Source organism: Nannobrachium achirus, assembly GCF_963921795.1.
Source record: "Nannobrachium achirus genome assembly, chromosome: 19".
NCBI lineage: Eukaryota > Metazoa > Chordata > Actinopteri > Myctophiformes > Myctophidae > Nannobrachium > Nannobrachium achirus.
Genome location: NC_137826.1, coordinates 49,631,310 through 49,654,338, shown reverse-complemented (window position 1 = coordinate 49,654,338; position 23,029 = coordinate 49,631,310). Strand labels below are relative to the sequence as shown.

Sequence of the window (23,029 nt, the reverse complement as noted above, 5' to 3'; positions counted from 1 at the left end):
ATGCTTACAGTAATGAAAGTGTGAGGATTGAGGAAGGTCAAAATAGATGCACAATATAATCAGGAGAAGATATCGACATTATGGGGGCCACCCACAACACACAATGCTCAATTTTAGTTCTGGCATTTTGCCTCACATCCTTAACAGCAGCATAATACAGGTAGGTTCTCATGAGGGTCCGCTCATAATTCCGACATCCCATTATTCCGGCTGATGCTAAGGTTAGGCTCGGCCGGTTTGCGTGACTCCCGATTGACCACGTAGTAACTCTGGCCACAGTCAACGGATGACAACTGGACAAACCTGCAATAGGCCTACTTTTATCTACAGAGAATGAAAAGATGCTAATTGTCAGAGCAATAATATATAAACATTCAATAAAATTAGCCTTTGATGGAGGGCAATCCACTTTTCACCAACTTTGATTCATGACAGATGCATCTCTGATTATTACTTTTAATTGAATCTGGTAGCAAACTTAACCTTCTGCCAACAAGGTTTTCAGCATTTTAATATATTCGTATATATTTGTTGCTTTAAAATACATACAGTAAAGAGAAGATGTAAATAGTGTTTCTACATCTTGGTGGCACCCCGTCCCATGATGGACTTCTTAGTGTTTTTCTCAGGTTTCAAAAGGATTATATAACACTTTGGTCCAAACAGTGCCACCAAAAGGCCAAAACTAGATGCCAAAATAGCAAACACCTCCACTACATCTGCATATTTGCCTGGAGAGCTGATATATGCTGGGATGAAGGCTATCCACACGGCACAGAAGATCAACATGCTGAAAGTGATTAACTTGGCTTCGTTGAAGTTGTCTGGAAGATTCCTTGCCATGAAAGCTAAGAGGAAGCTAATGAGTGCCAGTAAACCAATATAACCCAACAACACTGCAAAACCAACTGTTGACCCCACATCACACTCATAGACTATCTTATCACTGTGGTATTGTGTGTTTTTATAAGGAGTTGGTGATGAAGACAAGAGCCAAGCTGTGCAGATTGTCACCTGGACACACGTAAGAACCAGAACGGTTCCTCTCTGCTGCATGGCACCAAAATACTTCATAATGTCTGCTCCTCCAGGCTTGGAGGATTTGAACACGGCCAACACCACCATAGTCTTTACCAAGATACAGGAGACACACAGAACAAAGCTGATCCCAAACACTGCGTGTCTCAGCTGGCAGGTCCACATTCTGGGACGACCAATGAACAGCAGGGAGCACAAGAAACACAGTTTGAGAGACAACAAGAGAAGGAAGCTGAGTTCTGAGTTGTTGGCGCGCACCATGGGCGTGCTTCGATGATAGATGAAGATTCCCAGTACAACGGCACAGATAAGTGTGCCTAGCAATGAGATGATTGTCAAGGCGATACCCAGGGCCTCGTGGTAGGAGAGGAACTCCACGCTCTTGGGGACACAGTGGTCACGCTGGGGACTGGACCAGAAGTCCTCTGGACAACTGGTGCACTCTGTAGAGTCTAATAAACAGGAGACGATTAAAGGTATGAAGAGCAGAAGATTAAAGGTACGGACAAGTAGAGTATAACTAGAAAAGAAAATTCCTACGAAATTTTAAGTGTGCCTGCCGCTCGCTAAGCGTGTGCATTAGCATTTTTAATATTAGCACTTGTAGCACTAGCATTTGTAGCATTAGCATTAAATAATTTTAGCATTAGCATTTTAATGTTAGCATTAGCATTTTTAGCTTTAGCATTAGCAGAAGTAGCGGTTAGCATTAGCGGTTAGTCGTTAGGTCTGTGGGACCACCCACCGAGTTTGAGACCAGTAACATGTTGGGAACTGGCGTTATGGATGTTTAAAGCCCAGCCAATAAGAAGACAGAGAGGGCGGGGCTTAAGCAAATACAGATCATTCCTATTGGCCGTGTAAGTACACCCACCAAATTCCGAGACAGTACAATGCTGCAAACCGGAGTTATGGCTGTTTAAAGCTCAGCCAATAGGAAGAGAGGGGGCGGGGCTTCAGCAATTAAAGCTCATTCCTGTTGGCTGTCTAAGTACACACAGTGAGTTTCAAGACAGTACCATGCTGCAAACTGGAGTTATGAATGTTGAAAGCTCAGCCAATAGGAAGATAGGGGTGGGGCTTAATAGGGGGTGGGGCTTAAGTAATAAGTCCCTATTGGCCGTGTCCAGACACCAAGTTTCAAGACGGTACCATGCTGTGAACTGGTAGCCTGGCTCCAGCCAATAGACCCGCCCACTCTCTGAGTGAACTGCATCTCTTGGTCTGGATGTGTCATATGACGTGTCTCTTGCTACCGAAAGCTTCTCAAACCGACCGAAACCGACCAATGAAATCAATGCAATGCGGAGGAGGGGCGCGTCTAACTTTTGAAAATCAACAGAAACAGTGGAGGGAGGGGTGGCTGCGTGGCTCACCAGAGTTCTTAATTGCTCCCTTTGAACTTCAAAAGGGCTCCGAACTGCAGTCATTGATTGAGCCATACAAGTGTCGAATAGCTCGTTAGTGATTCTCTCTAATCAATGAAACATCAAAGACAATGACCTGTTTGGTGCATGTCATTGAGGGGAGGGGGAGGAGGGAATGTTTTGTGTGCAAAAGTCAAACACAACCCCTCCCACCAGATCTCTTGTGATTGGGAATTTCAAATTTTAAATCCCCTCCCCTTTTCAATCAAATAGAATGGCCACAAGTTCAGACTCAAGCCCCAGCGTAGAGTCTGAAATCAGGCTAGTGAACTGGACTTATGGTCGTTTAAAGCCCAGCCAATAGGAATACAAAGGGGGCGGGGCTTAATCAATTACAGCTCGTCCCTATAGGCCGGAAAAAGTCCAAAGTCATGTGAGCATTTTAAAGTTCAAATCACGTTGCTAGGCGAAAGTATGGCAGAGTTATGTGGCACCAAAGTTTTTTTTTTTTTTTTTTTTGAGTCCCCCATTCAAAGTCAATGGTGTTTTTGGCCGTCCTTTTTTGCGAATTACGTCGCCATGGTAACGCGGATCGGAAAGAAAAGTAATAGCAACCTATTCACGGCCGAGCCGCACGTTTTGATGTATATATTGCGGGGGTGGCGTAAATTGTGTGGCAGTTATTACGTGCCGAAATTTGCAAGAACATGACCGTCCGTCCGACTTAAGGATTATTAAGTGTTTTGCCATTGCATGGCAGGCACACTTAATTAATTGTTTTGCAATGCAATGGCAAAACACTTTAGTAGCGTTAGTATTTTAGCATTAGCATTTTAGCATTCATTAGCATTTGTGACATTAACATATTAGCTTTAGCATTTTTTAGCTTTTGCATTTGTTAGCATTTGTTAGCATTAGCATTTGTTATCATTAGCATTTTTTTAGTATTAGCATTTTTACCATTAGCATTTTTAGCTTTAACATTAGCGGAAGTAGCGGTTAGCATTAGCGGTTAGCCATTGGGGCCATAGGACCACCCACCAAGTTTGAGACCAGTAACGTGTTGGGAAGTGGAGTTATGGCCAAATAAAGCTTTGGCCAATCAGAAGAGGGGGCGGGGCTAAGTTAAACCAATTAAGGTGAAGAACTCTGAAACAAGTAAAACGACACCACCCACAAGTCTCTACGACAAACGGTTGATGAGATAAAGCCAAATAAAGTTTCGGCCAATCAGAAGAGGGGGCGGGGCTAAGTTAAACCAATTAAGGTGAAGGACTCTGAAACAAGTCAAATGACACCACCCACAAGTCTCTACGACAAACGGTTGATGAGATAAAGCCAAATAAAGTTTCGGCCAATCAGAAGAGGGGGCGGGGCTAAGTTAAACCAATTAAGGTGAAGAACTCTGAAAAAAGTCAAATGACACCACCCACAAGTTTGTACGACAAACGGTTGATGAGTGACTTTGGACTTTTTACGGCCAATAGGGACGAACTGTAATTGCTGAAGCCCCGCCCCCTCTGTCTTCCTATTGGCTGAGCTTTAAACAGTCATAACTCCAGTTTGCAGCATGGTACCGTCTCGAAATTTGGTGTCTGGGCTTAAAAGGCCAATAGGGACTTATTACTTAAGCCCCGCCCCTCTTAAGCTCCACCCCTGTCTTCCTATTGGCTGAGCTTTAAACAGCTATAACTTCAGTTTGCAGCATGGTACCGTCTCGAAACTTGCTGTGTGTACTTAGATGGTCAATAGGAATGATCTGTAATTGTATAAATCCCCCTCTGTCTTCCTATGGTTGGGCACCAGTTCCCAACATGTTACTAGTCTCAAACTCGGTGGGTGGTCCCGCAGACCCAACAGCTAACTGCTAATGCGAACCGCTACTTCCGCTAATGCTAATGATAAAAATGTTAATGCTAAAAATTCTAATGTTAAAGCTAATGCTAAAAATGTTAATGCTAATGCTAAAAAAATGATAATGATAATGCTAATGCTAAAAAATGTTAATGCTAATGTTAACGCTAACACCAAACGCTACACAAGGTTACACACACTTAGCGAGCTGAAGGTACACTTAAAATTTCGTAGAAATGTTCTTTTCTAGTTTCACTTTTCCCCTCTACACCAAACCTCTTTGCTGCGAGCTTTGCTGTAAGCTTGTAGATCAGCTTTTTGGCTAATGTTCCACTCAGAATAGGGATGCTAGGTTCAAGTGGTTAATGTAAAAAACATGATCCTATCAACACAAAGATTTGGTGGCCCCCCTGTAGTAACTCTGAAGACCCCCTAGGGTTCCCCCTGTTGAAGACACCTGACATACATGCATAAGGTAAACCTACCAGTCTCATTGCTGATCTCTCCCTCAGAGCAAACGATGCAGTCAAAGCAGCAGACAGGTTCCCCTTTCCTTCTGGCCACACGGGTTCCAGGGGAACAGCTGTCACTGCACACCGACCGAGGCGGCTACAGATTAAAGCAACAATAATCAATCTCCGTCTAAAATTAAATTACATGCATCTCATGAGCTTAGATATTTTAGAAAGCCAAAGTTACCTTTGTGGATTCAAAGCTCCAGAAGATTCTGTCTTCATCAAGGATGAGTTCTTCACCTGTGGCTGATTTCTTGACCACGCCTACATTGCGAACCTTTGTGCTTCCATCAGGGAGCCACGCCCAGTTCAAGACATCACAGATTGGTATGGCATTACCGTTCTCATCAAATGATACTTGATCTTCAAATGATGTTGTGAAGTTGACCTTTTCCAGGTAATAAACAAGCTAAAAATGTTGATGAGCAAACTTGTGAAAAGCAAGAGACTTTTAAAAACCTACTGTATACAACAGGGTTCCCCGATTAGTTTTCCCCAAGGGCCGAATTATGTCTCGCAACGCCTCGCACCGCGAGGCGTTGTGTGCTTGTAGATCTGCTGTTTTCACTACTTTTGTGCGACGGCCTCGTATGATGAAGCAGGGCTTTACTTTGTGAAAGAATGTACACATTTTGAGATACAAGCTTTCCACCCAACAATGACGATATACTAGTGTTGTTGCTGCTCTTATACCACCATTATTACTGGGGTTGGTGGGGGCAAGACAGTAGACCCCCGCAGGCCGCCTATTGGGGAACCCTGATATACAAGAAACACAATAGTGACATTGATAGTGACTGTTGATGTATTAACTACAGCCTTCCAGTATTTATAACACAATATCAACATTCAATGTTGTCCCAAACTTCTGCATTGGGAACTGGAAGGGGCCAGGCCTCTGGGTGTCAACAAGCATCTATACATGCATCTACATTACCCCCACATTATGTATACATAAATGCCACATTATTTCCACACGGAAATATGCAGAAGTTGTACAGTATATAAGTAGACAGTATATAAGTAGACAGACAGGCAGACAGACAGACGCACCAAGCTTCCGACCCACCGACAAATCTTTATTTATCTTCATCTACATTTATGCCACCACGGCAGTTATAGCAGTCATAAGAACACAAGAACAGTTTGTGAAAGCAGGTGAAAATAAAAGATAAGGAGATAACATAAAAAATAACAATAAGTCCAGTGTGAGCAAGACTCAAATTGGTCATTAATCAGTCAGTGGACAGCAAGGGCAGAATTCCCGGTCTTGGAGCGACTGTAGACATTGTACTGCTTCATAGCTTCCAGCATTTAGGACTAACCAAGTGTGTTGTTCTCCCCAAGGGGGAATCTGAGATAAGAGGACACTGGCCACAAAAGCCTTTGCAGCATCCTGTTGATGCCAAAGGACCTGAGCCTCCTCAGGAAGAACAATGTGCTCTGCCACTTCCTGTGTAGGGCTGTGATGGCAGAAATGTATATGTCACGGTTTGTTAGAGAAACAGGACGGTCGAGAAACGGAGCACTCGTCGTGCAGCACGGGGCGGAACGGAGCCGCTCGATTGTCCACGACATTGCAAGCGGCGCGCAGGCCAGCGGACCTTGGTCCTGCTCTTCGCCCCCGAGCACCGCAGGTGCGAGTGGGGCGAGTTACGAAGCCGTGGTGAATGCAATCGTTATATTTATGCCCAGGCCGTAAGGCCTGGGCAAGCCCACGATAAACGCCCTGTCCAAGTGACTACAATGGAGCTAATGGCTAAGCTAGGCTAGGCTAGGCTAGTAAATAAAGTCGCAAATAGAGTCGCAAACGAGTGACGTCAGCGCCTTCACTAGTGAATGGCTGTCGTCGCCACCTGGTGGTGATTGGTGTGTGGTGAACGACAAAACAAGCGCTCTTACATAGAACGTCCTGAGTTACCCAAACATCCGGTAACATATAGATTACAAAATATATGTAATGGGTAAATTTGTATAGTGCCTTTATCCAAGGCACTTTACATAGATTGTGCATTACATTCACTCATTCACTCATTCACACACACACACACACACACACACACACACACACACACACACACACACACACACACACACACACACACACACACACACACACACACACACACACCATGTTTGACTGAATCCAATCTCATTGATTGGATGGTCAAAAAACTTTAACAGTACATGTGCTAATTCTACACGACTGCAGCTGTCAATCTAACATCTGAGACTACCCCATGCTTATTTCTTGTCTGTCAGCAAATCTGTTCTGTGTGTAACTATTTGTGCATAGTCTCGACTCCTGACATACAGATCACACACCCTCTTATACATTTCAGAGAGACAACATTCTTTTGAAAACAGTCGAGTTGACAAATATCTATATAAGGCTCTTTGGTTCAGGACTACAGAAATAATACAAGACAGGCACATGACATTCTGGTGACAGGTGAAGGAGTGAGTCCCTCAAACAGTTGTTCTCAAGCTTAGAATAAAGATCACATTTTTAGAAATCTATTACAGGGCCTCAGCGTTATCAGTCCAGTTCCGCTTGTTGTCTGAGTGTATCCAGTAGGCCTATCTATTAGATGGGGGGCTTATGATACTACTGAAAAACAGTTACTGCCCTCCCTGTCATTCTCTGTGGCTGAAACACCATGCTTTCATCACATCCCGCCTCAACTATTGCAGCATTATCCTCCATGGCAACTACCTCCAAAGTCCTCAATAGACTTCAGTATGTCCAGAACTCAGCTGCCCGCCTGCTCACCAGTAACCGTTCCAGAGACCATATGACACCAGTCCTCCACAACCTTCACTGGCTCCCGGTCAAACTAAATCCACTTCAGAATATTACTAAACATACAAGGTACTAAACAATCTACTGTAGCTCTTCAATCTCCCACTCCCTTGATTAAATCTTCAAAACCGCCCTCAAAACCCACCTGTTCAATATTGCTTTCCCCAGCTAACTCATTTTTGTTGATTTTATTCCCTAGTCTTAGTGTTTTTTCCCTAATTTTGATATATATATATATTTTTTGTTGTTGTTTGTTTCCCCACGCCCTGTATTTGGGTGCTCATAAAAGCGCTATATAAAATGTAGATATTATTATTATTATTAGTAGTAGTATTGTAGCCTCGGCCCGGGAGGCGAACCCGGGACCCGATATCCGATGGCATGTACATTACCAGTCAGCCAAAGAGCCAGGCTCGCTAGCGAGCAGCAACGCACACACCGCATAGCCTGCAGTCGTGCCTTCTACCTGGAAGCGCGACCAAGCGCGCCGGCCAGGGGCTAAGCTCGACTGAAATCAGGGGGTCTGAGCGCAACTCATGGCGGGACTGTCGTCGACTACCAGGCTTAAGGTCTACAACGTCCGAGGAACTGACAGAGCGCCCGACAGTACCTATATCCCACCACTGCCATCAATGTAGCCTCGGCCGGCAGGCGAACCTGGGACCCCGATATCCATGGCATGTACTTTACCAGTCAGCCAAAGAGCCAGGCTCGCTAGCGAGCAGCAACGCACTATTACACATCACTATAAATGGTAAATGGTGCATTTATATAGCGCTTTTATCCAAGGCGCTTTAAATAGATTGTGCATTACATTCACCCATTCACACACATATTCATACAACGATGGCGGAGGAAACCATGCAAGGCACCAACCTGCTCACCGGGAGCAACTCGGGGTTCAGAGTCTTGCTCAAGGACTCTTCGACATTAACTCAGGGGGAGCTCAGATTCGAACTGGGAACCCTTCCTGCTCTAATGGCGGTTTCTCTACCCCTGAGCTATGCCGCCCCTATGAAACAATGTATATAATTCCATTCCTTCTATGATAATGTTTTTTTTTGTTTTTTTTTCCAATACCATACTTTTATTGATTATACTTATTATTATTATTATTATTATTATAAAATCCAACAAGAAACATTAGTAAACTGTGTATTACCTGCCATGGCTGTATTGTCTGCAAACTGGCACAGCTGTTCCCAGTAAAAGGCCCTCTTCCTGGCACACATTGTAACATGTCATGGAGAGCGTGGGCCACGGCATACACAGCCTTGTAAACGTTATACTCTAGCCTGAGATCAGACACATCCAACAGGGTAGTCTCTGCTGTTCCCAGGTCCTCTTGTCCAGTGCACACCCTTCCACCAGCATCCACCCACTCTGACGGAAGGGGTGCGAATTTACAATGAAACGTGTTCTCCCAAAAATGCCTCACCTGAATAAGATGTAATTAGAAATATAATATAAGCGTGTCACACCATGTATAGGCATAAAAGAGAGCCAGACAGACAGACGGATACACGGGTATTGCACAACTGGACATCAATGGTGACTATTCTGCCCAACGGGCACCAGTCTGGGTTCTACTTCTGAGACTCCTACATTCAATCAGTCATATACTGTGCACACCCCCGAGCACAGGACTTAAGGAGGTAAAAGTCGCATGTCCGTAGACTGCCTTGACTCCATATTTGGGCATGCCTGACACAGAACTCCATAACATCGGACACAGGTAGACAGCAATATCCATATATGGGTGTGAAATGGACACAGACAGATGGTTACAACGGGTATTGCATAACTGGGTGGGGCATTCATTTCCCACTTTGTCCTTCCCGAACAATGCTGACACTGTTGTTCTTTTACTCGAGTACATTCTGTATACTTCTACCTGTATTATCAGCATTGCAGTATTGATACTTTTACTTAAGCAGAAGTTTCTTCCATCACTGAAGCCACCTCAAACCTTGAAGTGAGACAAAATAACTCACTATTGTGTTTTCATGGCTGCTGCCGGGGTCATTTCCGGGGCGTATCTGTAACAAGAAGTCCTTGAGGCCCGGGATCTCTCCGCGACGGACGGCCACGCCCAGCGTGCCTCTGAGATAGGGCATGAAGTGAGGAGTCTGGAGGTTGGGGTCTGTCACCCAGGCCACGTCGGCCATCCACTGCAGGCCCGACACGTTCTGCCTCACCACCTGGCAGGGACGTGCAGAGAATGTTAGAGACAGGGGCAGGGACGTGCTGGGCCCCTTTTTCAGCCCGGGAAAAAGAGTTGGAGAGGCCCTCATTGCGCGCTATAGAGAGAGATATCTCTCTATTGCGCTGCTGCTGCTGCTACTCAAAGATTTACCATTTCAGATCATGACAAGTGACAAGCCAGTGGGCCAATTACTGTAGATGAGTTATATTTCGTTGTTGTCGGATGGAAACCTTGTCCAAAACCGTTTGTTTTGTATTTATCATTTTAAAAATGATTTAAACTAGTGAAAACAGCCGATCTACAAGCACACAACGCCTCGCACCGCGAGGCGTTGTGTGCTTGTAGATCTGCTGTTTTCACTACTTTTGTGAGACAGCCTTGTATGATGAAGCAGGGCTTTGCTTTGTGAAAAAAAAAATCTAATTTGAAACTTGGAGATACAAGGTTTCTGCCCGACAGTGATTTACTTTGTTGGCCGCCCAGCCAACGAAGGCCGACATTTTTTTTTTCTTTTTTTTTTCCCTAATGGCCGGCCTGGACCGGCAGGGAATGAACCGGCCCTTCGGGAGTTGTCCCGCTTTTCCCAATGGCCAGCACGTCCCTGGACAGGGGCTGACCTTTCTAAAATAGTCCATGGGCCAGTCGAGAATGTCGGTATACCAAAAGGTGACAAAGGTTACTTAGCATTTTTAGAAGCTCTATATTTTTTGGGTATTTTATTTTATTTTTTCCTGAGTCACAGCTAAATTGGTGTTTTCAGCTGCTGAAAGTTGCGGTCCCATTAACTTTACTATACAGGAAAAAAGAATACCGGTATGCAAAAACGTAATCTGCTTTAAGTAGCATGTGAGGGGCCAAACTAGGGTTTTTTCATGATTCTGAATCCATTGCAAGCATTTGTTTTGCCACCTTTCGGCATACCGACATCTCGTCTGGCTCATGGACTAAAAGGGCCTTTTGGTGGAAATATCGAAAATAGCCGACCGCAGCGCAACACATTATGAGCTTGGAAGTCGGCTGTTGATACCACACAAAACAAAATAAGCATAAACAAGGCAGTGCTGGAGAGGTGGCATAGTGGCATGGATTTCTACACAGAGAAGGCAATCTTTCAACATAACATTCAAAAAGTATTTTAAAATACATTCATTGAAATAAAATCAGTTTTGGTGTCTATCCTTGTTGGACTGTGTGTGTTTTCTACCGCGTGCTTGCTTTTGACCGCGTATACTCTTTATTTTAGGTCGGATACTACACTTTGATTATTGCTTTCAATCTTCGTTTTTTAAATTTACAACCTGGTGATACTGCAGTGCTGCGACTGCAGGATGTCAGCTCGCATCTCTGGGCTTAATCTCAACGCAAATTCACCATGTGAAATTAAAGGTCAGATTGCGGGGACTATAGTTTATTTCAACTGATTTGCATTAATCACGGAATGGTGGGATTTAACAGATAAAAAAGTCAGGATTCATCTAGAAACGCCTGGGTCCCCGAGGCTATATTGCTTTAGATATGACAAGCCTGTCATCATCACAAATAGTATATAAATATTTGTACTTAACAGTATTAGGCTTATGGGGATACTGTTTTTCACAGCGCACCACTGTTTTGCCTCTGTTCTGTGCACCCAAAAAACTGATTCAACCCCCCTATAAATGTGACACATATAAATTATGTTTGCTTTATTTAATTACTTCACTTCAAGGCATAAGCATATACATTTAATTGATATAACTCAAATATTATTAATAGTGCCAGATGTGATACATTTACATTATGTTGGCTTTATTTAAATGTATTTAATTATAATATATGCAAATGTATTGAATTGATGTAACTGAACAAATATTAATCGTGCTTACCTTAAATATATACATTTACAATATATGCATTTTTATTAAATTGTTCCAACTCAAATGTAATTAATAGTGCTTATACAAAATCTATTCATTTAACATTATGCATTTATATTACATTAATGTAACTCAAATCTTAGTAATGGAATTTAAAAACACATTGAAAATGAGTTCCAATGAAAACTCCCAGAGTCCCATAAACCACGACTCTCACCAATTTTATTGAGTAGTTTTTAAGGCTGAAATCATTCTGAGAATATTGTTTGAATCCAACTCAATTTTATTAAGTACATTTTACAGATCTGAGAAGTGACTCCAGCCCTTTCCCTTGATTGGTCAAATAAGTTGGTCACATGTTATGCAAAGCATGCTGGGAACAGCATTTTTCTAGGTTTTCAGGGAAATGTTTAAGCTTTCGGGAGCTAAAAATGCTAAATGTATCATATCAATGTGTCTGCCTTGGCAAGATGACTGTCATATGTCAGAATTTGATTTGTCAGTATTTGAGCCTAAACCCTAACCCTAACTGCTAGGCTGCTAGTTTAAGCTTGAGCTCCCTCCCCATGCTAGGCTAAAAGAGAAGAACTCATGGTAACTTTGAGGTTATTGCGTTGGTTTTCTCTTAAATGTTCTGATTATTCAATAATCACTGCTATTGCATATATCCATTATGCATCTGTATGTTGATATTGTAAAACTTGAAACAAATCATCCAGAAGAAAACCTGAAACCGAACTCTTCTTATGTAAATGTAAAAGTATTTTATTTATCTTAGCTTAATTCCATAAAAATGAGTTGAACCAACACATTTACGTTAACATTTGTTTGAGTTGGACAAACGTAAATTAATTAAGTTCATATAATTAACTTGGCTTAAGTTAATGAAAATGAGTTGGACTAATTGAACAACATGCATTGCATTGAATGTAGATTTGACTTGGGACTACATATATCCCATATATAAATTTACTCATATAAAATGGGTGGAAAAGTTTCACACATTTAAAATGTGTTCAACTGAGAGATTATTTTTTTGGGTGTGTCCGAACGGGTGAAGCGATGACTTTATAATCTTATGCGGAAAAAGTGCGTAGATTGTGAAATCAAGCGATGCCTGCATATTTCGCATATCTTCCACGGAAATATGCGATTATTGCGGGGAATATGCGGGGATTGTGAAATCATGTGACCCCCCGCATAATCTCCAGCAAGAGCCGCTGATACAAACGACCTACGGCCTGGTCGCGACTTAGGCCACGACTTGGAGGTCGTAGGTCCCGGTTCTGGAGGTTTTGCGCGATCTCGGTCGTAATTCAGCGACCTGGGAAGTCCGCGATCGAAACTCTACGCTTGCTAAGGGAAGGGACGCGAGTTTAGAAACTCTACGCTTGCTAAGGGAAGGAGCGCCGCGATCGAAACTCTACGCTTGCTAAGGGAAGGGACGCGAGTTTAGAAACTCTACGCTTGCTAAGGGAAGGAGCGCCGCGATCGAAACTCTACGCTTGCTAAGGGAAGGGACGCGAGTTTAGAAACTCTACGCTTGCTAAGGGAAGGAGCGCTCGTTTTCAACAGCGTCGGCAGGTTAGCTACTCAGTGTCGGCAGGTTAGGGTTAGGGTTAGGGTTAGGGTTAGGGTTAGGGTTAGGGTTAGAGTTGGGGTTAGGGTTAAGGTTAGGGTTAGAGTTAGAGTTGGGGTTAGGGTTAAGGATAGGTTTTGGTGCACCTCGCGCGGTCCAAGTGACTACAATGGAGCGCTTCCTACCTCCGGTTCAGCCAATCACAAGCTTCAAAAGGTTGAATAGCGCTGCTGCTCTAGAATATTCTGCAAAAAGACCTTTTAAATACGACCGCGGACTTCCCAGGTCGCTGAACAACGGCCCGATCGCGCAACAACGGCCCGGGGACGACCGAGGTGGCGCAACCACGGCCGGGGGTCGCGAAACTAGACCGGCCGCGACCTAACAAGTATGTACCGCGAACTACGACCTCCAGAACCGGGACCTACGACCTCCAGGTCGTGGCCTAGGTCGCGACCAGGCCGTAGGTCGTTCGTATCAGCGGCTGTCTCTCATAATCAGCGGCATTTATTGATTATTGCAGGAAATGATGCGATCACATAATCACGTTTTTCTGGAGGGTCTAATATTCAAAGATTTGCACAATTTTTCACGACTTTTTTCCAAAATAGCAGATCTACAAGGTCGCGTGAGCTTGTATATCTGTGATTTCTCAATTGCAAAAGTATGAAATAATTCCTGGTCCAACCTCCTCCATGAGTTTAACGATGTGGTTCCCATAAAGGTACACGATGACCACGCGCGCCGTGGATCGCTTCATCACGGTGACGATCCTCTGCAGTTCCGCCGGGTCGTCGCCCCAGGGGAAAACCTCCAAGTAAGCCAGACAACCCCAACCGGACTGGGCCAGCTCCGACTGGAAGATCCGGGCAGCATTGTGGCCATAGGCGTCGTCACTAATCAACAACAGGGACGTGCAGAGAATGTTAAAGAGGCACGGCTGACATTTCTAAAGGGGCACTTTGGTGAAAATATCGAAAATAGCAGACCTTCAACACATCGCGCTGCGACGCGTTGTGAGCTTAGAGGTCGGCTATTTTCGGTGCTTGACACCACACTGAACTAAGCATAATAAGTCAAAGTCAATACGTGAAATGCTGCATTCAAGTTCAGGAGAGTTTGGACAAGGCAATTCTCTTGAATGCTGCCTTCAGGTATGGCATGGAAAGTGGGGCATTTGCATTTCTTTCACCATATTAAAACTGCATTCATGGACTGGAGAGGGCACTTTTTACAGATGGATTAAAGGGCAGGGGCTCAAGCCCCCTTTGATGTCTATGTGTGCACGTGCCTGATCAACAATCCTGCCCAGGTCCACTGGAACCGTCTCATGATCTGGAGCATAGCTTCCACCTGATTGGGTAGAGAGTTTTAGGGATGAGTGCAGTGGTGGGAAAAGTGTACTCACATTCTTAACTTAAAGCTTTACTCTGGAAGTTGCTCAACTACTGGTCAGTAGCGGTATTGCAGGTATTTTACAAAAAACGCGGTCACACAGTCTAGCTCTAATATTTGACAATTTGGCCAGTGTTTAATTTGTTATTTTAGAGGTATTAAAAAGTCCTTAAATTGGCACTTTAGAAATGTGCAGATACCCTCTTTGCACTTACTGTAAACTGTATGTTGGTTTGTTTACTGTTGAGTGAGAAAACAATGTTGCACATTAAGTTATATTTCTGGGGGTCCCGACCCACAGAGACCCGCTTCACTAGAGCAATGTTTTTTGTCAAGTGTGTGTGTGTGTGTGTGTGTGTGTGTGTGTGTGTGTGTGTGTGTGTGTGTGTGTGTGTGTGTGTGTGTGTGTGTAACATGAACTACCTGATACCAACACATCTATTGTCTGTAGAAGTTCACCTGGAAGGCATTATTTGGGATTGTTCTAAAGAAGGAAGGGAACTGATCGCGGTCACTCAGACAGGTGCACAATGCGTAGTAGCTTACCTGTGAAAAGGGAGAAGAAAAAAGTGATATGGGGTGGAAACCTTGTACGTATGTCCAAAACCGTTCGTTTTGTAGTTATCATTTTAAAAATGATTTAAACTAGTGAAAACAGCGATGCAAGGCGTTGTGTGCTTGTAGACCGGCTGTTTTCACTATGTTCGTGCAAAGGCCTTGTATGATGAAGCAGGGCTTTACGTTACGAAAAAACGTACACATTTGAAACTTGGAGATACAAGGCTTCTGCCCAACAGTGACGATATATTTCAGCCAGTTACAATTCCAAACATGCAAATATGACCCGTTTAATTACTTTGGTTTATATTAGTAGTTGAATGACTCGTAGCATTAAAATGTAAGTTTTTTTTATGTCCAATGTATTTGTATTTAAGTACATGAAGTTAACATAAGTATAACTAAAACTATTTGAAATTAAATCAAAATGTTCAGTATTCCAATTAAAAAAGAACAAAAGATAATTCAGCATTCCAATTCAAAAGTAGCAAAAATAGCCGATCTACAGTACACGCTCAAAACGCGTCGCTCTTACTGGAGATGAGAGGTTTTTGCTCGACAGTAACAACATGCAATATGACCCACTGGAGTGAGTGGGGAAATCCATCATCAAAGTTGTCCTCCCCTGACCTACTGTATGTCCTGATGAGGGCTCTATTTGATCCATGCCTAGAATTATTGACTGCTTTAACTGTTGAAAAATAGCAGATCTACAAGCTCACAGCGCGGCACTCAGTGCCGCGCTGCGAGCTTGTAGATCTGCTATTTTTGAAAAATCGTGAAAATTAGATTTCTTTACCCGATTCTATAAGTGTCTTTTGAATCCTTCTAAGGTTTTTTTCTGTGCCTTACTGTGAGCTTGTATATCTGCTATTTTTCACTGGTTAAAGCATTCAATAATTCTAGGCCTAAATGGCTTAAAAATGTTTTTCAAAATAGTAAAAAAAAAGGCAAAGACGTTTAGGCATAAGTCATAAGGCATGGATCAAAATAGAGCCCTGTACAAAAAGACTGATGTGAGGCTGGAGGTGAGGCGAGAGGGAGGCATGCTGCCTCTCTGACTACAAATCAAAGATACATGGATCCCTAAACATGGGTTTGCTGCGTGTATCCTCCATTACATTAGTGAAAATAGCAGATCTACAATCTCACAAATGAACCGTTTTGAACATACTGTATGAGGTTTTCGCCCGATAGCGACGATAATATGTGGGACTAATACTCTGGAGGTCCAGGATGAATGAAACCTCTTTACACCAGGGGTCTTCAATGTTTTCAGGCCAATTAAGGACCCCTTAGTTGAGAGAGAGATGAAGCAGGGACCCCCACAACCTGTTCATAGATATCCATATAGTTTCATCGTTTGACAGCACAATCATCAGTGTGTTTTGGATTCATGTCAATTTGTGTTTTCAGATATTTAACCACTTGAACCGTCAATAGTTAATAAACTTGACCTTTCACTCTGTACTTAGTCTGCTATTTTTCCAAAGCTCCGATCTACACCGATCTACACTGATCTATAAGCTCACAACGCCTCGCAGCGCGAGGCGTTGAGAGCTTGTAGATCTGCTATTTTTGGCCTAAGTTCTCAGAATATGGACGCTAGGGTTCAAGTAAAAAAGGAGAAAAAAAGTTTCTATCACTCAAAGATTTGGAGGACCCCCTGTAGTAACTCTGGGGTCCCGGACCCCCTGTTGACAGGGTGACAGGGTGCTTTACACAGATGCATTGCACTCTAACCCTATAAGAAAACCTGCTTCAGGCTGCATTCAAAATCTGCCTGCTCCACTCCAGTGTTGATTTCGACGCCTAGAAATATGGTGAAGAATGTTCGTTGACTACCGTTTGTCCACAGATGAAAACTAAAGGCAAAAAAAAAAAAAAAAAAAGCTATGATGACTAAAACTATGACTAAATATATTGACAATTTTGCCAACAAATAAAAACTAGACTAAATGTTAGGGAGGGACTGGTGAAGAGATGTACAGTATTAAACCAACACTGCTCCACTCGCATGCTCTGCCTGCATGTAAACATGTTCTTTCAAGCTATATAATAAAAAAAGAAAGTGTATTTTATTGCTAAATAACCACAATATACATACATTAGCATACATCAAATTTGTAAAAAGGGTGAATGTGGTTTCCATGTAAGACACTTACCAGGGGCACTCTGTACAAACCTAATATACTAGAGATGGCGATAGAATGGGACGAGTGATCGCCCACAAAACCGAGCACTGGCGGAGCGCCAACGCAGCTCTCATCCAGGAGAACGTGCTCCTCTCTGCCACTGATCAGTGACAGCGGCGCGCGGAAGGCCACTCCCAGAGTGAAACAGTTACTGTAGAGACTATATCCCAGTGACACGTTGGGCAGCAGGCTGGGGCTTTGGTTGATCTCGGTGATTGCAAAAGCCATGGTCTGGGCCCATCTGAACCCTTCAACGTGAAACCTAACACAACAAAAATGCCCACCGTTTGTATGTAGGGAAGTGATTGGGAAAAGCGGGACAACTCCCGAACGGCCGGTTCATTCCTGGCCTGAACCGGCCATAAGGAAAAAAAATTAAAATAAAATGTCAGCCTTCGTTCCATTTTGGGGGCTGGGCGGCCAAAAAGTAAATCGTCACTGTCGGGTAGAAACCTCATACTGTATCTCCAAGTTTACAATTTGTACATTTTTTCGCAAAGCAAAGCCCTGCTTCATCATAGAAGGCCGTCGCACAAAAGTAGTAAAAACAGCAGATCTACAAGCACACAACGCCTCGCACCGCGAGGCGTTGTGTGCTTGTAGATCGGCTGTTTTCACTAGTTTAAATCATTTTTAAAATGATAAATACAAAACAAACGGTTTTGGAAATACAAAGTTTCCACCCGACAACGACTTGGCCCACTGGCTTGTCACTTGTCATCATCTGAAATGGCAAATCTTTGAGTAGCGCGCAATGAGGGCCTCTCCAACTCTTTTTCCCGGGCTAAATCAGGGGCCCAGCACGTCCCTGAGTGACGATATGAAGATTTCATGTCACAATCATTGTGACCAAGAAAATTGCGATATTATCGCGATAATCAAAATATCCCCATAACATCCATTATCCTGCAGCTGGGCCGGAACATTTGACAAAACATTGCAGATCTACAAGCTCACAACGTGTCTCGTTGAGACGCGCTGTGAGCTTGTAGATCGTTTTTTTTTTTTTTGGCAAAGAGATTTGGTAGAGAGTAAAAAAAAAAATATTGTTCTTTACGAGCAAAAGTATCAATGCAATAGAGCAGGGGTAGGCAACCTTAGGCACGGGTGCCAACATTGGCACAGGGGTGGGTGATCACTGGCTGGCACACTGGCAGACGTGTGAGAGAGAGGATTTACATCCTGCATATAATTCTACATTCATTCAAACTGATAACTGTGACTGGGGTGGGAGACAGTCTGGGAGATAAGTGTGTTATTGCTTGAGTCTAAAGATCATTAGCCCTACATCATCATAATATAATATATTTCTAAAGAACAACACAAATAAAGGTTGTTATTTATAGCCTGTCAAAATCAATTGGAAATATACATTTTTTGATGTGGTGTAATAATTCAACTTAATGTTGACATGGCACACTGACCATCAAGAAAATGAAAACATGGCACTTCATGTCAAAAAGGTTGCCGACCCCTGCAATAGAGAAATACTCTGTTAAGTGAAAGTGCAGAATTCAAAATGTACTTGCGTAAAAATGTATAAGGTTGAAGTGGTTAATGTATGTTTTGTCGTAATCAATATGCAAAGTAACTATAGTAACTAACTAGTTCTCTAAGTTCTCAAATAAATGTAGTGGAGTAAATGTAGGCCTACGGTATTTGGATCCGAGATGTAGTGGAGTAGAATTCAATGTTTTGGATATTGGAAATACTCAAGTAAAGCACAAATACCTCAAAATTGTACTTAAGTAAAGTGCTTAAGTGAATGTACTTAGTCACTTTAAAGGGGAAGACCACCCATTTTCAATATTGAAATATGTCATTAATATACCTTAGAGGAGTTGTGTGGAAATAGAAAAAAAGTTCCCCCTCTTCTGTGTTTCCTAGAACTGGAGGATTGATTTTGGGGGTTGTATTGTAAATTACAACTTGATGACATCACACATTGTACTTTACAATACAAACCCCAAAATGATTGAATTGAAAACGGGTGGTCTTCCCCTTTAAACCACCAGCGTTTACCATACATGGAGACAAGGGCCGTGAACGCTTGCTTGCTTGCTATGTTATCTGTGTGATACTCACCCGTAGCAAGTGGGGTACTGTGGCTTGGAGGTGAAAGACAGCTCAGGGAACACGGACGAGAGGTAGATGTCAAACAAGCCACCCAGAATAAAGTCCCCATCCTTGTAAATTCGGTTGAGATTAAACTGTGCCTGTAACTTACAAGAGGAGGAAGGTGAGGAAGACAAAGGAGAGAACGAAGAGAACATCATCAAGGTCAAGTACAGACATGAAAGCAGGTGTGTGTCTGGAGTAGCCCTCATGACTGCCCTCCTCTGTCTAAACACCCCCTCTCCCAAATTGTTTGTCCAGTTGCTAAGTTTTATACACAGTGCTGTGCCGTCCCCTGTGGCAACTTACTGTATGGCATTACGTAATCTTTCACAGCACCCATCCAGGCAGTGGAAAAAGTAGGATTAAAGGACAACTTTTTTTTTCTTTTTGCAACAAGGGTTCATATTTTAGATTGTAATTAGCAAAAAGAAAAGATGAGTGTTAAAATGTTTTCACTTACTGCTTTCTATTGTTTTAGATGCATGCGTACAAGTGACTAAATAATGTAAATATGTCTTTTTAGACACAAAAAGCCGGCAATTTCTTTGTTACTATTGACACCAGCCCCCATAAGTCACATCTGCCCATGAAAGACCGTGGTGCATCTTGGGAATGGGCTTATTGTGTCTAAAAAGACAAATTTAGCCACTTGCATGTATGCCCCCAACCTGGGGGCATGCATGCAAATCAAAATCGTTAAAATCACTAAAACGATAGAAAACATTTTAACTTTAGTTTTTTACAACAAGGGTTCATATTTTAGATTGAAATTGAAGAATATAAAAGATGATAGTTAAAATCATTTAATTTAATTATTTCTATTGTTTTAGAGATTCTTATTTCACTGGATGGGGGCATGCGTACAAGTGGCTTAATATGTAATTTTACACAGCCCATTCCCAAGATACAACACAACCTTTCATGGTTTGATGTGACTTATTGGGGCTAGAAGTGTTACTGTAAATAACAATAAAGAAACTGCTGGCTTATTGTGTCTAAAAATACATATTTAGCCATTTGTACGCATGCCCCCCATGCGTACGCATGCCCGACATTTTAGCATGGTAAACTCGATAAAACAATAGAACGAAGCAAATGAAAAAAAAATTAACACTCTTCTTTTCTTTTCACTAATGACTATCTAAAATATGAACCCTTGTTGTAAAAAAAGCTAAGTTGTCCTTTAACTCACTGAATGCTAAAAGCGTAATAAACGTCTTTATTTACAATGGGGCTTGATGCCTAAGGCATATAAAGTAAAAGTGTATCGTTAATAAAACAATCTCATGATCTATAAATGATCGCTTAAATGTTGTTCACCAGCGTCTTTTATGTGTCGTACTTATGGAAGTAAAAATCGAGTCAGGAAGTAAAATCGCTAATGATTCTCCATAAAAATGCTGGCACATTTCCACTCATAAAACCCTAACCGTAAGTCGTAGAAAGATTTCGTAAAATGTTTAGAGCAGCTGTAGAAGAGGAGATCTATATATATATATATATATATATATATATATATAACACACACAACATATGATTTTATATAACACGATCGTGATCGCGAGCGCATGTTGATGTTAGCACTACTGATAAAGTAGGTGACACTGTGATAGCAAGAAAAAGACACATCTGCTACCAGGGTTGCATCCTGGAGGCTAACCTATCCAGTGAAAAAATGACTACCAAGGTAATCAATAAAGTCAACCAACAAATTTGTTTCTTGCATAGGGTTGCCCCGCTGATCAATAGAAAATCACGAAAGACCCTAGGAGGTCATTGATTACGGAATGATTACCAAAACAAACTGATTAGGGTCGTGCTTGGTCTTCCTCCACGGACCCACCTCACCACTCATCACCACGGAAGCGTAGGGTGGCTCAAAGTAGCTGACAGAGTACAGCATCTTGCAATGGGCCTGGTGAACAAGATACACTACTCCAAGATACCCATGTACCTGGCAAACTACTTCTTAAAGGTCAAGGATGTCCACGATCACAACACCAGAGGCAGCTCCACCAATCATGTTCAACCTAGATTTAACACTATAAAAGGCTCTAATTTGTTCCGCAGCTACACCACCAACATGGAACGCCCTCCAGCAAGCCTTAAAGGGATATTTCACTTTCAAAAAAACGTTTGGTCATTTTATTGTCTAATCAGGCTTTTAACATAACATAATCTCTATAGCCTCCTTCAAAATTGGTATGAAAATTCACCTTCAGGCGGCTGCTACTCGAGACTTGCAAATAGACTAAGCCCCCATGTTTCCACCCCCCTCTTGTTTTGTCCCTTTATTCTGATTTTGTAATTTATGTTATCCTATGTAAAGTACTATGTTCTATCATCTGTCTTTCAATGTTATATGAGATACATGAAGTGGTTTCTGTGCAAATAAGACGTAAAGCTTACTAGGATCTCCTTTTAGATTTTGCCAAAGAAATAAGCCCAACAGAAGCAACCAGGCTATTACTTTACATTTACAATTGTGGCAAGGTGTGGAGGTCCCTGGCACCACATATTTTCAGATGGGGGTCTGCGACTGTGGACAAATATGTTAATCTGGGGTCCTTGATATGAAAAGATTTGGGAACCACTGGTTTAAAAAATATTAAAAAGTAAACCCAATAAGCAACTATACTATTTTTTAGAGACACAAATTGCTTATTATAAGCAGACATGGCAACCCAGGTACATTCAGAGCCCAGAGCCTAGAACGCCAACTACTGACACTTTAATGCAAGGACAACAGGAAACCAAATGATGTTTTTCAGCCAGCTTTTTCAGCCGCCGCCTCTTTCAGGATATTCAACAGGAAGCCGGGGGCGGGGCCAGGAATAACGTGAATAGCCAACGCAAATATCTAAAATGTCAATGACGCTTTCCTGGTTTTAATGGGTTAATACAGTTCTCCTTTATGACCCCAAAAATAATCATATTTGAAATGGGGAACCCCCCCACCCACCCTGCACGCTCACACCACCTCCCAATGTTCAACATTTCTGCCTCTTATATAATTTTATTGTCCAATGTTTGACCAGTTTTTATAGTATAGTATTTTTTTTCTCTTTCTTTTGAGGTATTGTCTTAAAAGTCAGGTCACTGTCATGTCGTCGTCGTCCCCCCCCCCCCCCCCCCCCCCCCAAAAAAAAAGAAAAAAAGAAAATAATAATCATGCCCCACAGGTTGCGAACCACTGGGTACGCCAACTGTGTTGGCGTATGGTCGCCCATCCCATGTGGCGCTCGCTGCTCACACGCTAATTAATTTGAGCATGTTTCGAAAATATCGCTGTTGACTCATTCCCCCCCCTGTGATTAGAATCCCGAGAATTAACGATCTTCCCAAAGTTGCACCTGTTGCGCCGCTATTTCATCACCCCTGGCCCATTTTTTCGCTCTAATTGTTTCCACCAGTGTTAGCGGTGAAAGCTGTGAGATTGCATCAGTCTCTAGCTGAGCAAAGCCCTTAGTGACCTGACTTGTGAGTCCAATCAGGGTCATTAAAGTGTAAATTGTCAGGTCAGGGATGACAGTTGCTCTCTGGAG

The 23,029-nt window shown here is 42.6% G+C and overlaps 2 protein-coding genes across 2 annotated transcripts in view; both read right to left on the bottom strand.

Moving 5' to 3' along the window:
- The window catches only part of nop16 (NOP16 nucleolar protein homolog (yeast)), a 134,621-nt gene that overhangs the window by 31,220 nt on the left and 80,372 nt on the right, over window positions 1-23,029 (bottom strand). The gene's annotated exons all lie outside the window — the stretch shown is intronic.
- On the bottom strand, window positions 577-21,339 carry LOC308304096 (extracellular calcium-sensing receptor-like; the record flags this gene model as incomplete). The annotated part of the gene is made up of 11 exons (XM_080748655.1): window positions 577-1,490; window positions 4,745-4,868; window positions 4,959-5,183; window positions 8,740-9,015; window positions 9,572-9,778; window positions 13,907-14,114; window positions 14,510-14,571; window positions 15,073-15,159; window positions 17,337-17,628; window positions 19,452-19,582; window positions 21,280-21,339. 11 exons carry the CDS (start codon window positions 21,337-21,339, stop codon window positions 577-579), a joined length of 2,586 nt encoding a protein of 861 aa, XP_080604781.1.